At 38.2% G+C, this 16,223-nt stretch overlaps 1 protein-coding gene across 1 annotated transcript; it reads right to left on the bottom strand.

The window, feature by feature from the left end:
- On the bottom strand, positions 1–12,340 carry adh5 (alcohol dehydrogenase 5). The gene is made up of 9 exons (XM_055159250.1): positions 12,191–12,340; positions 10,100–10,201; positions 7,569–7,710; positions 7,395–7,482; positions 6,473–6,692; positions 5,303–5,563; positions 3,930–4,065; positions 1,845–1,983; positions 1–179 (listed from the first exon to the last, which is right to left on the bottom strand). The coding sequence occupies exons 1-9, from the start codon at positions 12,206–12,208 to the stop codon at positions 155–157; spliced, it is 1,131 nt and encodes a 376-aa protein (XP_055015225.1). The 5' UTR covers positions 12,209–12,340; the 3' UTR covers positions 1–154.
- Positions 12,341–16,223: the final 3,883 nt, after the last annotated feature.

The following is a 16,223-nucleotide window of genomic DNA, read 5'->3' as shown; positions in this document are numbered from 1 at the left end:
CAATTTTCAAACCAATTTACTTTTTAGTTCAAACTTCTTTTTTCTTAAGATTAGAAAACAAACTAACAGCGTAAATTAGCATTCACAGTAAGACAAATAAGTGCTGTTATGATTGTGTAAAGGCCGGATGTGAAAGGGCTGGTTGTGTGGCACTTCAGAAGGTCAGGACCGTACGGATACTAGAGGAACAGACAAGAAAAGATGTGATCAAATAACATGACATCTACAGAAATATATATCAAATCCAATATTAACAGCCTAATCAATTGTGCAATGATAGTGAACCTGCTATACTGCTGTATTTTTTTTTTTATTATATAAGCTTCTATTACGGTGTAGAAGGGTTAAAAGGGGAAAAGTGTCTTGCCCAGAAACTAAAAAACAGTAGCTTATGTGCTTGGGTGAGATTTGAACCTGTCACTTTATGGTTAGATGGTGAACACCTCCCAGAACTACTGGTGATACAGCATATTTAGTTAGGGAAAAAAAGTAACACCAAAAGAATGTTAATTTTAGATGGTGCTAAATTCTTGAAAAACTTGATAATGGCCTAAAGTTAAAATTGAAAGACAGAAATATTTGGGGAGCCAAAGTCTCAAAAGCTCAAGAAAATAGGTTGAACCTGAAAAATGGGTTTGGTGAAAAGAATGACATATTGGCTGATGTCAAAACTTGGGGGAATAGTTGATTGCCAATGATGTAAAGATGAAAATACTGGAAAAAAAGTGAAAGTTAATTGCATTAAATTGAGCCAAAATCATGTGTTTTAAGAATTATTTTTTTCACTGAATGTTGTCACCACATGTGCTCTTTGCATCTAGAATGCATTTATTAACAGCTTACCCAACCCACTGAGGATTTCAGGAAATTTTCATTTTTCATAATTTTCTATCAAAAAATTAAGGTTGCATACAGTAAAATGGCCACATTTTTTCCTCCCGATATTTCCGGAAGAGCAGACCCTCCAATTATTAGTCCTTAAGGTCACAGTTAACAAAAAATAACACAAATAACATGTATGGCAGACGATGTCAGGTTCAACCCATTTTCGAGACTTTGGCTCCCCGACTAAAAGTTCAATTTCTTCTGTCAGTACAGCCACAAGGTATTTTTTCTTCAGTGTGTATGAATCTTTTGTAAAGACAGATAATTGTTAAGATTAAAAAACAACACACACTACCGGTCAAAAGTTTTAGATTACCCAAATTCTTCCAGTTATTTACTGAAATTCAAGTCGTGCAAGTCCAATGAAGAGCTTGAAATGGTACAAAGGTAAGAACTGAACATCCAGAAGTAAAAAAAAAAAAAAAAAAGATTAAAGATAAGAAAACACAAGTCCAAGCTCTGCCAAAACTACCTCAGGAAAAAAGAACAGGATGGTGAGCTTGAAAACATGGAGTCTCCAGCACAGTCTCGAGACTTAAACCCCATCGAGCTGGTTTGGAATGAACAGGACAGAAAAGTGAAAGCCAAGCAAGCTACAAGTGCCACACATTTATGGGAACTTCTGCAACAGACTTGGGATGAACTTCCTGAAGAATATTTGATTTCTATTGTAAAAAGAACGAGCCACGAGTGTGTTCAGCTGTTATATCTGCCCAAGGCAGACACTTTCATGAATCAAAATTTTAGAATATATTTTGGTCAACAGTAAACATTAAACAGTAATAAAATGGAAAAAGTGTGGTGTTCTCAAACTTTTGACCAGTAGTGTAAATATGACGTATTTGTTGATTATCTGTCTGGTTATTTCAGTTCATTGCCATAAGAGTTATTCAATCCCATGCCCTACATCTAAAATTATGGCAAAACATGTGGGAAAAAAAAGTAATGTAAAGTAACACCTTTCTCCAGTGTGCATGAGGTCGAAGCCCTTGTTGATCTGATCAAAGGGCAGAGTGTGGGTCACAAACTCATCCACCTTCAGCTTCTTGTTCAGATAGTCCTCCACCAGTTTGGGGACGCTCTCCACGCTCTTCCAGCCTGAAAAAAACAAGACACATTTACAGAAAAAAAAAACATAATTAATAATAATAAAGACATAATTTAAAATCCCAATATATTAGATTGTCCTGATGAAAATAATCATATTGTACTCTTAAATGCCCATAATTACTGTTAGGGAATAACAGAATAACTAATGAGGGAACAACAGAATAATCACTAATGTTATCAGGTCAAAGTGGATGCTGGTTAAAATGTACAATCAAGCTACAAAACTGCATCTCAATTCTGTTTCCTCACTTTCCTCTCCTTAATCCTCCATTTTTCATCTGTCAAACAAATGCGTCATATTGAGTGGTGTCCTAAAGAAACCCACAGAAGGAAGGAGAAAACGCGAAGGAGGCTTCAGGAGTCAGATGAAAGAATCAAACTTTATTGTGAGGAGTTTACATCCTCTCTCCTCGCTGCGCCCTCTGTGGATGGGACTTCCTCACCCATTTCCTGCAGAATCGAGGAGAAGGAAGCGAGAAATGAGAAATGAGTCACGGCCTAGATGACAATATAGAAGTTATTTAAACTCTTCATCTTCACTGAGGCTCGGATAGGCAATACTGTGTGTGACAATGCTCTGTGTTGTGATTTGTAATAAACTTCTTCTTAATTAAATTTTGATTGCAATTTCAATTTGTGTCAGATGATCTCCAAACTCATAATGGAGTTGAGACGATAAAGCTTAATGTTTATTTTTTATATAAATAAGTATATTTATTTTATTTTTTAAATATAGAGATTATATCCAGCTGTTGTACATAGTTTATTGTGGATACATTTGTTTTTCTGCCTTTTTTCATGTTCAAAGTATCTTTTATTCATTTTGTACCTTAGAGCAAAACTGCTCTAAGGTACAAATCTGTAAGCTTTTTTTTCCATGTATTTTCAATTTAAAAGGTTTGTGTAAATTATCAATAACAAAGTGTTTTTTGTTTTGTTTTGTTTTTTTGAGAGCGAGAGAAATGCTGAATAAATGCAATACGTAAGTACAAAATAATCGTTTGAATAATCATGTTTTCAATATTGACCAAAATAATCGTGATAATGATTTTATCCATAATCGAGCAGCCGTACTCCTGCCTTTCGTATGTATTCTATGGACTTGTAAAAGTTTTTATTCGGAATTGGTCGGGAATAGCATAATAACTAATAAGAGACGGAATAATGACAAATGTTCAGATGAAACTGCACGCTGGTCAGGTTCATTCTAGAACACAGGTGTCAAACATAAGGCCCGGGGGCCAGATCCGGCCCTCCAAGACCTTTAATGTGGCCCTTGGGTGATTTTCTACTAAAATATTTCAATTATATTTTCTCTTAAAATATTGGTAATTTTCTGCAGTGCTGAGCATAACAGCGTCTCCAGCGTCTCTGTGCGTGGCCCCTCCCACCAGAGCAGCACAAATGAAGACTTGTCTCTTTCCAAACGCTCTTAAAGGACGATCATTTTGACTGTTGACCGTGACACCCTCATGAGCAAAATGTCCAAAATGAGAAAAGTAGATGCCGAGTGCAGGATTTTCTGAGAAAAACTGACTTATTCCTGTTTGCATACAAGTTAGTGTTAAACATTGTGTTGAAATAAATTTTTTCTTAAAGTTTCAGGTTGTTCATAATATTATAATATTATAATAAGAAAGAGTTCATCAATTAAAAAAGATTTCTGTAATAGATTTGCATTTCTCTGCACAAATATTTGAACTTATTGTTATTTTTGGGGTTTATATGACATGAGTTTTCTGATCCGGCCCCTTTGAGATCAAAGTAGGTTGGATACGGCCCCCGGACCAAAATGAGTTTGACACCCCTGTTCTAGAACTACCGTTATTTACCCAATAACATTAGTGATTATTCTGTTATTCTCTCATTAGTTGTTCTGTAATTCACACAGTGAACCTGACTCCTTGCATTGAGTCCTTATCCTTGTAGAGTACCTCCAAAGGCTGTTCCTCTCCACACTCGGCCAGTGACCAGCTGGAAGGGTCTGGTGGAGATCTCCTGTCCCGACCCTGCCACCCCGATGATCACACTCTCTCCCCAGCCTTTGTGGCAAGCCTCCAAGGCCGCTCTCTGGAACAGCACAAGCTCCATTCAATATCATAAAGTACAATATTTTGTGAAAAAAAAAAAGTTGCTGCAACTTTGTAATTACCAGGCTTATTCACAACAAACAAAAACTGATATAAATTAACGTGAATAATTATACCATTTGAATAATATAATGTAATCTTACAGTGGTACAGTAAACCCCCCCAGAGAGGCGCCTGCAGGGGTACACCTGTATGCACTGTGTGTACCTTGAATGTCCCCACTGAATTTAAATGGATGCCCAAGTCTGGCATGGAGGAGTGCCACAGTGATTAATGACCAAACTGTTCACCAAACCTGTTCTTTCTGACACTGCGCTGGTCGACCTGTGACGATTACCCATTCACTTTTGTATTTGTATGTTTCCGCACAAAGAGGACAACTTTAGTCCTTATACAATTATCTCCAAATAAAAACAGTGAGAGACAGAAAAAGGCACATGGTGTCCTGTGCGCAGGGAGCAGGCACGTTATGAAAAGTTTTATAGTTACTCATTGAAACTACACAAGCGATGCACCAGCATGAATTGGACAAGGCTGCTCATCTGGACAGAGACATCCTGAGCACGTACACACTGCAGCAGGTGCTCCTAGCTCCACGATCCTGGTGCTTTAATCCCAAACTGAAATAAAAGCTTCTGTGTGTGGTATATGAGTGCATAGGCCATTTTAAACAGGTCCTAAACAGTGTTCATAAATGTAAACAGTAAAACGAAGGGTGATTTTAACACATTACGCAATGAAAACCTCATGTTCTCAAGGCGTGCCCCTGCAGATACTATGGCCAGATGCAGTGGTGCACAACACATTAGTTTTAATGTGCACAGGTTAGGGTCAGGTCCCAATATTTAAACCCATTTGCTTAGAGCCACATAAACATGAATTGGTTCATAGCAGAATAGTAAAATTCTGCCAGGCTCTTACTGCAACAACTCTAGTTATATCCAGACAGTTCTTTCCCCTAGTTATGCAAGTACTTTGTGCTATTTGAGTAATATTATAATTTTGTAATAAGAAGTAACTTTACTCTTAATTAAGGCAAATTTTAATCACCCATGTTACACATCCACGGATACATCCAGCAGGAGTTGCAGTCACCAACACAAGCCCTGGTTAAACTTGTGTTGGTGGTTGGTTGTTAGTCCAGCTGATTTAGTCTTACTTTACTCTTATTTGAGTATGATTTTTGGCATTTCTACACCTCCTCCCCTGCTCCTCACCATGACATGCACATTGCCGATGCATTCAAAGGAGTAGTCCACCCCTCCGTCGGTCATCTCCACCAAAACTTCCTGGATGGGCCTGCTGTGATCCTTGGAGTTGACGCACTCGGTGGCTCCAAACTCCTTGGCCTTGTCAAACTTGGCAGGGTTTATGTCCACGCCGATGATCCTGGAGGCACCTGCAGCCTTACAGCCCATGATCACAGCCAGCCCCACAGCCCCCAGACCAAACACAGCACAGGTGGAGCCCGGCTCGACCTGAACAGGACAGAGGAGACTTCAAACAACACCGGAACATGGTTAAGAATGACAAATTAATATCTGCAAAAATGTCATCTCTGATGTATATGGCACTTAGATGCGGCTGATAAACAGAATTCTGACTTAGGCAGCATCTAGAGGGTGAATAGGATAATGAAAATAAAAACTATGCAGTACAGTACAGTAGTCCATTCATATCCCCACTCACAGCAACAGGAAGCAGCCAGTCAAATGAAAGGGGAATTTGTAACATAAAATTTATTTTTAACAATTTAATATGATTGGTGAATAATGGACGTAAAAACTGTAAAAACACACTCTAAATATGAGTTTTATTTAAATGGAATAATAATACTTAAATGTAATATTGTTTAACAATGGATTTGTCAAAAGAATGTTACATTATTTTAGAAAATTGTTAAATTAAGCACAAGAGTTACCACACACGAACACTAGGACATTGTTCATGAAGCACAGGAAGCAAAGAAAAAGTTGAACTCTGATCCTAAATCCATTTATAACTTGACCCCAAAATAGCTGTGAGGAAAAAATCCCTTATAGAACAACTCTGCTTTGTGCAGGTTTTTTTCCTATTCCATTGATGTAAATGCTACATCTTCCAGTATGAACTTTAAGCAAAAAATAAATAAAAGCATGTTTTTTTTCATTTTGGTTGTTTTTATTGCACAGATAAGCATGCGTCTTTACAGTAAGCAGACTTGCACCTCCTCCTGCACTTCCCAGTGGAAATGTTGCTGCTTTAATTCTCAGTATGACATAAAACTGACCTCTATGGAGAATGTTCTGAAGTATGGTTTTAATCATGCAGGCGTCTTTCACCTCCAGAAAGTTACATAGTGTTGCTTTAATTGCTCTAGTAGAGAACCATGAGTTCCGAACCCTCACCTTGGCAGTGTTGATAGCTGCTCCATAGCCTGTGGAGATGCCACAGCCCAGCAGACACACTTTGTCCAGGGGAGCCTTTTCATTGACTTTGGCCAGTGAGATTTCAGCCACCACAGTGTACTCGGAGAAGGTGCTGGTGCCCATGAAGTGGAACAGCTGTTTGCCCTTACAGCTGAAGCGGGAGCTCTTATCAGGCATCAGGCCCTGGCCCTGGGTCACTCTGAGGGACAGAAGGACAAGACAGTCAATTTACAGTGTGAGAAGGTGGAAATGACCTGACACATCTCATCTAGCAGTGTCCTTAAAACTTCCAACTCAACCAACCTGCAGCCATATTCAGGAAACATAACACAGGGAAAATATTGACAACAGTTCTGTAGTGTAGTTTAAAGAAGACCTGTGTGCTTGTACCTGCTTCATAAAACTTTATACATCATACTTCATAAAAGAAACAAGTTCGTCTGATTCATAGCTGCACATCTCACTAGCAAGCTGCTGCTTTTTTTGTACCAAAATCGTTCCACTGCAGTTTTATTTTTCTGCAGCACTGTGTAGAAATTTGTCATTTAATTTCATTCATTAATTTTTATTTTAAGAGAACAAAGTACAGAGCAGCGGGCATATGCCGGTGGCAGTTAAAACGGGTTAATTGGCAAAATGGCAAAATTGAAAAAAATTTGCCTTTGGGAAAAAAGGGTCAAGTGCTGGGGAGTTCCTCTTTAGAAGCTGTAGTTCAAAAAAAGCAATGCTACAATGATGAAATACAAGGAAAAATACAAACTGCACAGAATTGTGAGCCTAATTTGTGCCAAAGCCTCTTCTTGTTCTCGTAGACCCAAATATGTGCTGTGTCTCTTCTCACGGAAACCGCCCCTCCCTAATTATATGAATCACCAAAAATGCAATTCCAGTGTCATATTACCTAATTTTCTGACAAAGGTTGGTCTTAGGGTTTTTGCAGAACTTGCACTCTCCACACTGAGGCACATACAAGGGGATCACTGTGTCACCTGAGGAAAGGGAAAAGAAGATCAGTTCAGCTGATAAAGCAGTGGTACTAAATGGTATCAGCAATAGCAATTTGTAAGTGTATTACCAGGTTTGAACTTGGTGACACCCGCCCCCACACTCTCTACAGTGCCAGCCCCCTCGTGGCCCAGGATCACAGGGAACAGTCCCTCCGGGTCACTGCCGCTCAGGGTGTAGGCGTCAGTGTGGCATACGCCGGTGGCAAACAGCTGAGGAGACATGGTACATTTTTAATTATGGATCTGTGCCCTGTCATTGCATCTGTTTTCTGGATAGTTATGATTACTTAAATGCCTGTAAACTGAAAACATGGCATGATCAGAAATAAATCAAGATTATTTTGCTGTTTAGTCAGATCTTGAGTGTGCATGTAACTGCAGCCTGTGAGAGCACATAATAAAGACTGCCCTGCCTGCTCTTTAATGAGTCTCTGAGAGGCTGCTCTCAGGGGAGGATTCACTGCAGCTCAACTCAAACAAAGGACTTAAAAAACTACAAATCACAAAGGCTGCACTTATTTATATAATACACTTTCTCTTCAAAGAAAAATCTTGTTGTACCTACAGTTCACACCTCTACATTTTTTTTTTTAGTTTAGGACAATGTAATTTTTCATTTTGCACTTATTCTTATAATGCACTAAGAGATCCATTTAATGCCATTTAATTGCAGTTTTCTACTAGTTTTGAATTATGGAGTTTTTAACCATATGAGACTAGTACAAGACAATGAATGGAAGTGCACCGGTACTACTTAAGTCACGTCTATTCGTTAATGACATAAAGTAATGCAATATAATTTATAAAGGAGAGATCTACAGCCAACCTTCAATCAATAAAAGCATGTGGTTTGGAGCGGAGTTTGGACTTTGCAATATTAAATTGTTCTATTTTTGACTTGGTCCTATATAACACAAAATTTATTGTGAGCTTTAAGCCACATTATAATGCTGTCACATCCTCAAAAGCCTTTATTAATGGTCTGTGTACATCTCAAAATGCCCTGTTCCACCTTGTGATGTGATGAAGCTGAAGTTTCCAAGCTCCTTTTACGTTTTGTTCAGTAGAGATGGGAAATTCCAGGGCTTAAAATGATTCTAGTGAAGGTGTATGTTTTAAAACACAGCGGAGAACTTCCTCCATTACCACACAAAATTTCAAGGTGGAACAGAGATGCTTCAGTTTTAGAGAAGAACTCAGCCTAAATATGCTGTATTTGTGTGTTAAATACCTGTAAATGAAACAACACAAAACACCAGGTATGTTTTTGATGAGTATAACAATTTTCAAACTTTCTAACACTCTAACAGTGTTTGCTAATGTGTGCATTGTGTCACCATAGTAACTCCTAAACATTCCATCTTTAGAGATATGTGCAGAACATCCCCAGCAGTGGCAGCTGGTCAACAGAGGGTGCAAGTGCGACCAAGATGAAAAATTTATAAAGCTGTTATTTTGTATTAGGCTTTATGTTTCATATTTTGTTTAAAATTGAACGTGTATCTGCATAGATATATTTTTATCATGTTAAATGTGCTCATTTCACTTGATCATAATTGATTCATGTATTTGGCCTTCGAGTTCGCTGGGCTGCTGCGAACACAATGGAGGTCTATGGAAGAGTCTGAAGCTTTGAGAAAATTTGATGTCAAATCCAGTGCCTCTGCTCATTACTTTACATTACAGCCGTGAAGTACGTCTCAGGGGTGCAGGTGGCGTGAATTCAAATCAAACGATTGGTCTTCATAAACGTTTACACACCTGACCTACTGTAATTCAGCTCTGTCCCACTTAGTCCCAACTTTCCACTGACAGCATGTTACTGCTACAGGCTAATGAATGGATAACAACAGAATATGTGCTATACAGTTATGGCGAGTTCAACAAATCAAAAAGAGTTTTTAGGGAGTAATATGTCTTCGCTTCAACGGGGCCCTTGTGCCAAGTAAGAAACGAAGCGTTAAGCTGAAATGAGAGCATCTGACTTTGGTGAAATCCTACAGCTCTTACTTCGATTGACACACTGACTGGAGGGACAGACACTACAGCCTACCTCATCAGAGCAATGGGCACACAGACACAGCCCAGGGCACTCAGCATGGGGGGTGAGACCCCACAGCCTCGCCTCCAGGGCCCGGGGCACTTGCTGTTCGCTACTCCATCAGCTGCCACCTGCTCATTTCTGGGCAAAAAAGTTTCATCTAGGCATAGTGCACAGAGGGCTTAAGTCTACCTGGTGCCCTAGTTGTAATATGGACTGGTGTATCTTTCAGATTTAAGTGCGAAGTACGATTTAGACTAGTTTTATGACCAGCTGGTGCACTTGGCTCCTGGAATATAAGACAAGTTCAACCAATAGTGACCAAAATGACTGTCTCTGGGGTTTTGTTATTATACAGGTATTAAAGCTTGTGGGCTATAACACTATATATGCATCCCCAAAAATGTAAACCATCAGCCGCCACTGATACCCAGTGTAATGTCACTGCATAGAATCAATATGTGAAAAAAGTTAATTTATTTTGACCATATCGACCAGCCCAAAATACTACTATTGTATTTTCAAGGGACTAAAAAACAAAGCTCTGGTGACCATTACCTTGATACGGACTTCATTGGCCTTGGGTGGGGCCACCTCCACCTCTTCAATGGACAGAGGCTTCCCAGCTTCCCAGGCAACTGCAGCCTTACACTTGATGACCTGACAGAGACACAACCGCCACATATTACAACAAAATAGAGAGCCAGATATATCTATAAAGACTGCATCTAAAAATTCCTATCAATGGCACAAAAATAAAGTATGACGTGATAAAATTATTCAGAATTTTTCTCTAAAACTTTAAATGCCTGATCTTATCTATACACACAATGTATTAAATATTAAAGGGGAGGTACTTTACTTCTACTGGGTATTAACTGCTAACACATAACATATTTAGATCACGGTGTTAACTCTTAATGTTATGATGCTATAAGGCTTGTGGTCTCAGCATTGCACAGATTTTTAAAGCTAAGCAATAACGAGCAGGGATGTAACAATAACCGAAATATCGTAAAATCGTATCGTCAAAGTTCTCACAATAATATCGTGGACCATCACAATATAACGAATTCCAAATCCCTTTGCTTAAATTAAGAGTTATGGAGCAGCAATAGCTAAAAAAAATACAGAGGGAACTACACAGACCATGATCTTTTGCTCCATTTCAGTGTAGACTACATCAAGTAATAACAGTTTTAAGCACTTTTAAGTCTTAGTTCTTTGGGTTAAGACTTGTCAAGGCATTTTAAGAGGAAAAAGTAGCATATTAACAGTTTTAGCTGTTTAGGCTCTACAAAATATTGCAACAAATATTGTACTGTGAGGTTCATTCCGTGACAATATGGTATCGTGAGACACCCCTAATAAGAAGGGTTCAAATAGGAGCCGGGAGAGATCAATAAACTACTCAAACATACCTGGATGACATCTAAAATCACTTCAGGAATCTTTTTGATGAGGAAATGTTATAACATAGCTGAAAGCTCAAAATTTATTTTGCAAAACCCTGTTGAAGTGATTTAAAGGCTGATACAGGCCTGCCAGCTTATCTCGTTTATAAAAATGAAGCCATGCATAACAACTACTACACAGGGATGTAACAATATCTAAATCTCTCGTACGATATTATAACGATATGCATCTCATGGTCTGATATTTACTACGATATTCTGAAGAGGCTATGATAATTGTAGATGGGACACTTCTTTGCTTTTAAAATACCATGACAAGATTTTGGTGTGAATTATTTCCGTCATAATCCCAAGAATTCAAGTAAAAACATCTCTCTTCAGGTTATCTGCTCTGAAATGAATCATGGGATATGTTGTTTCCAATTTTTAAAAGCTGTTGCTACAATAAAACCATGCATTTATGCAAAGGAACTTGTAATTTGATATACTGTGACAGCCCACAATATTATTGAGAGACTTCTGACGATACAATATCACGATATCCCTACTACTATACATACATCAATATATTTAAAATTGGAAAATTCACAAAAATCTGATTATTAGATCATTTCTGGGGTTGTCAGACTATTGAAATGCAACATAAACACTGATGCCAGTAATCTGATTTCTTTTTCTCATCTGCACAGGTTATAACAACATATGTTTTAATTCTTTACTCTAGAAATCCATTGACTAACTGGTGTTTTAGATAATTAATCATTTCATTTGTACATCAGACCTTCTTATTGGGTTATCTGACTGTTCTGGTTATTGGATTTTGACTGGCCATAAACTGTAAAAGTGATAGAAGATAGCAGGGCGTTTCTAGAGCTCACCACTTGACGGATTTAAAGAGTCTTTAGATTATTATGTAACCAATTTGTATAGGCCTACACGATGCAAGAAAGCAAAGAGGTATTTTGATGCTGAAAGGAGTAAGTTTTTGTACAAACAAACATACAGCCAAACATACAGCCAACTAATCAGTCGCAAATCCCAGTGCGAATATGGGATCAGGGAATAGCTAGCCTACTTTCCAACACTTCTTCGTTGCAAAACCAGGCCCACGCGTTCGCATTAAAACTCCGAATAAAATGCATTAACCTTTTCCTACACGTCTTATACACGTAAAGGCCCATGCACGTCCGTACCAGAGTGAGATTTTTGGTGCATTTTGTAAAAGAGTGCTTACTTTCCCAGCTGTGTCCATGTTAGCAGCGTGCGCAGGAGAGAGGAAGGAGGGGCGGAGAGCGGCCGTAAAGGAGGCGTGCTCTGGACCAATCAGGAGCCAGGAAATCAGGGTTACGTAACTGACGCAGGAAAAACAGGAACGAACCAACGCGCTCAAGTTTAAACCAAACATTTATGAATGGATGAATGAAAGTAGCAGGGCATTTCACGGTTCTTAGCCTGATTTGTATTAATAACATGAGTTCGTACTTGATAAGATTATACACGTTACATTTCTGTTTTATTATAGGTTATACAGGGTTCCCACGGTCATGGAAATCCTGGAAAAGTAATGGAAATGAGAAAGGTCATTGTCCAGACCTGGAAAAGTCATGGTATTTTGTAAATTCAATGAAAGTTTTGGAAAAGTTATGGAATTTTAGTATCTCTTTCATGCAACTTTTATTTTTTATTTTTTCAAAGAGACGACAATAAATGCACTGACAGTACTGAATGTTAAAAAAACTATAATCATACCATAAGGTGAGTGGAAAGGGTCAACATTTCATATTTAGCTCTAAAAGTATGATCAGTTCCATGCCATAAAGCACAGGTGGGACCAAGTCGTCGTTTTGCAAGTTTCAATTAAGTCTCAATTCTTTGACCTCAAGTCCGAGTCAGGTCCCAAGTCAAATACAGGCCAGTCCAAGTTGAGTCTCGAGTCACTGGCCCATAAGTCCAGGTCAAGTCCAAGTCATCTGCTTTGAGCTTCAAGTTATTTCAAGTCTTTAAACCAAAGCTTACATTTTTGCAATTTATATAACCTTTAAGATAGACTGTAATAAAAAAAAAAAAACATAGTACATTTGTATATGGGTATTTACAGAGTATATAAGAGTTGTAGAAATTAATTTAGTTATTTTTTCCTTTTTAAATGTCTTGACAAGATTTAGTGTGAATCATTATGGTGAGAATAGAAAGAATTCAGTTTTAAAAGTGCTTCTCAAGTCACAGGCCTCAAGTCTGAGTCAATTTCCAAGTCAGTGACCTTCAAGTCCAAGTCCAGTCCCAAGTCTTAGTCCATTTTAACAAATCAAGTCCCAAGTCCTAAAAATAGTTACTCAAGTCTGACTCAAGTCCAAGTCAAGACTTGCAAGTCCCCACCTCTGCCGTAAAGTCATGGAAAATTCACTTTAGGTCATGAAAAGGTCATGGAAAAGGTCATGGAAAAGTTTTTAAATTTTGTCACTGAAAAAAGTGGGAACCCTGGTTATAGTTTCCAAAGTGCTGCAAAGAGACCATAAAATGAAGACAACAAAAAGGAAATTTGCTCAAATTTGATCATACCAGCCCTAAAACAATAAAACCAGTAAAATCAAATAAAAGCAAAACAATAAAATTCATAAAATAGCAGTAAATAAGCAAAACAAATAGAAGACCTAGAGCAGGGGTGGGCAAACTTTTTGGTTCAGGGGCCATATAGGGCTCTAAAAATTGACTGAAGGGCCGGAGAGGAGGCAGAACGTGTTAAGAGCCCGGCTCCATTGCACTCGTATTCACCCTCATGTAGAACGTATTTGACACTACGCGCTGCAACTTCTGGAGACGCAGAAGTTTCAGAACACATGAGGAGTGAATGAGGTCTGCTCCACCGCACACCACATGTGGGCATTAGCCCTGCGCGGCTGGATCATATTACTAAATAAAGCAGTGTCTACTCCACGGTGTTTCACCATGTGTGCATTCACCAACACAGGGCGAGCTCCGCTGTACATACTTGGTATTGATTTCAACATTGCATCTGAATCCCTACAGACTTAGCTTTGTCACCATTGAAAAGAGACAATGCCCCTTTATATCTTGAACACTTCTACCTCCATCATGGTGTGAATACGCCGCCCAAAAGAATACTTTCCCATAAAGCATTGCGGCCAACATAATGCACCTCCCCTTAATGTATATATATAGTGCGCCATCTACTGGGAAACGCGGGAAATGCAGGAAAAATAAAACAGTAACAAGGTTTATTATTGTAATTTATTCCAGTTCGCCGAACCTGAATAAATTACTTTAATTATACTATAAGTTCGACGAACTTGAATAAATTATTGTAATTTATTCAGGTTCGCCGAACTTGAATAAATGACAATAATAAACCTTGTTAATGTTTTTTTTTTCTGCATTTCCGGCGTTTCCCAGTAGATGGCACACTATATATACATTGAGGGGCGGTGCATTATGTTGGCCGCAATGCTTTATGGGAAAGTATTCTTTCGGGCGGCGTATTTGGACCATAAGTCAGGTAGAAATGTTCAAGATATAAAAATGCACTGGTTCAGCTTGTGTTTAGTTCATAGAAAAGTCTGTATTCTATGAATACCAAAAACTATGTTCTGAACGTTGCAGATCATTAGGAGTTCTGTTCTAGGAGTTCCATTGTTTAACGCTCGAATAGTATTAAGGCGGGCAACATGGGGTCATAAAGTTTGACTGCAGGGTGGGCCACGAAACAGGACGTAACCTATTAAGAGTTTAGAGTCATTACATCTTCATAGCATTTATCTAAGACTTCAGACGCGTGCTTCACGTTTCATCACTGCTGTTTTAGAACATTATCCGTTAAGATCTTTTCCACTGCACACCACGAGTAAAAGTATATCGTAAGTTCACCGTTACAGATATGACTGGTAACAGCTTATAAATAAAGCCCACGCCGATCAACCACAAACACACACCTGAAAGTGTGACATATCCTGCCACGGAAATGTTATATACGCTTATAATTACAACACACAGGCCATATGTTTTCTTGATTGATTTTTACTAACTCAAATTGGAAGCAGTGCAGTCTTATATCTTAAGCACCAACTACTTCACTCATGGTCCGGATAACTCCTGTAAGAATACTTTCCCATAAAGCATTGCGGCCAACCTAATGCACCGCCCCTCAATGTATATATAGTGCGCCATCTACTGGGAAACGCTGGAAATGCATGACAAATAAAACATCAACAAGGTTTATTATTGTAATTTATTCCAGTTCGGCGGGCCGGATTAAAAGGTTTAAAGGGCCGCATACGGCCCCCGGGCCGTAGTTTGCCCACCCCTGACCTAGAGGACCACACAGCTCAGCCGGTATTAAAAGCCAGAGATTAAAAAGTGGGTTTTAAGATGAGACGTAAAACACTCCACTGTGGGGGCTGTTAGAATGTTTAAAGGCACATATTCACGAGTAAAAAAAAATAAACCACAAAAAAAACCTTTTATACATACATTTGTTTTATTACATCTACGTTACTATGGCAGTTTCTAGTTTTCAAAGCACAAAAAAGAGAAAAGAGAAGTGGTAGCTTATTTCAGATGATTTGGTGAATAGACTTTGTAGTGAGTGTGTACAAGAACTATGTTGGCAATGTAATACATTTATGTAAATTATAAATTCGTAAGCTTAAGGGAAAGGGGGACAGAATAAACAACACTAAACCACAAGTCAGTTCAAATAATCACCCAGTAGCTTAGGACACCGCAAAAAACCTTGGCCAAAATTTAAGAAACAAACACTTAAATCTATCAGAAAATTACTTGAAAGTAGTGAAATTATCTGTCCATGCAGCAAGACAAATTTACTGAACAAGTTATCATAAAATAAACTACCTCTAGATTAGAATTAAGCATTTCACAACTATTAAGTAGATAATAAATCTGAAAACAAAATGAATAACCTGATAAGTTTTAAAATCTTGGCCAGATCAGAGAAACTTGCAGTGCATTTAGCTTTTAGTATTTATATCTTTACAAAGCATGAAAAAAATGTAAAGATGGACAAAATACAGACAAATAATTATATAAAGCACCTTTTATTCAAGGCGTTTCATCACAAATCAAAATTCTTAGACATTACAAATCATTAAAAAACATGGTATCACCGATCTTTTCTATTATCTTGAATGCATCAAAGTTACGAATACATGTAAAATCTTGGCTGCCATGAGATCACCTGTACAGAATATAGACATCCCGTTTACAAAATAACTTTACGCAGCATTCTTTTAAAT

Source organism: Boleophthalmus pectinirostris, unplaced genomic scaffold (genome assembly GCF_026225935.1).
Source record: "Boleophthalmus pectinirostris isolate CB_2022bp ecotype Guang Dong unplaced genomic scaffold, ASM2622593v1 HiC_scaffold_23, whole genome shotgun sequence".
Classification (NCBI taxonomy): domain Eukaryota; kingdom Metazoa; phylum Chordata; class Actinopteri; order Gobiiformes; family Gobiidae; genus Boleophthalmus; species Boleophthalmus pectinirostris.
The sequence above is the reverse complement of the archived record's forward strand: the minus strand, read 5'-3'. Positions and strand labels throughout refer to the sequence as shown.

Bases quoted from the DNA above. Each gene is read 5' to 3' on its own strand.
- adh5 (XM_055159250.1), bottom strand. The intron at 4,066-5,302 runs GTGAGGAGCAGG...GTGCTGTTCCAG, and splicing joins TCGGCAATGTGCATGTCATG to AGAGCGGCCTTGGAGGCTTG. The intron at 180-1,844 runs GTGTTACTTTAC...CTGTTCCTCTAG, and splicing joins CTCATGCACACTGGAGAAAG to TATCCGTACGGTCCTGACCT.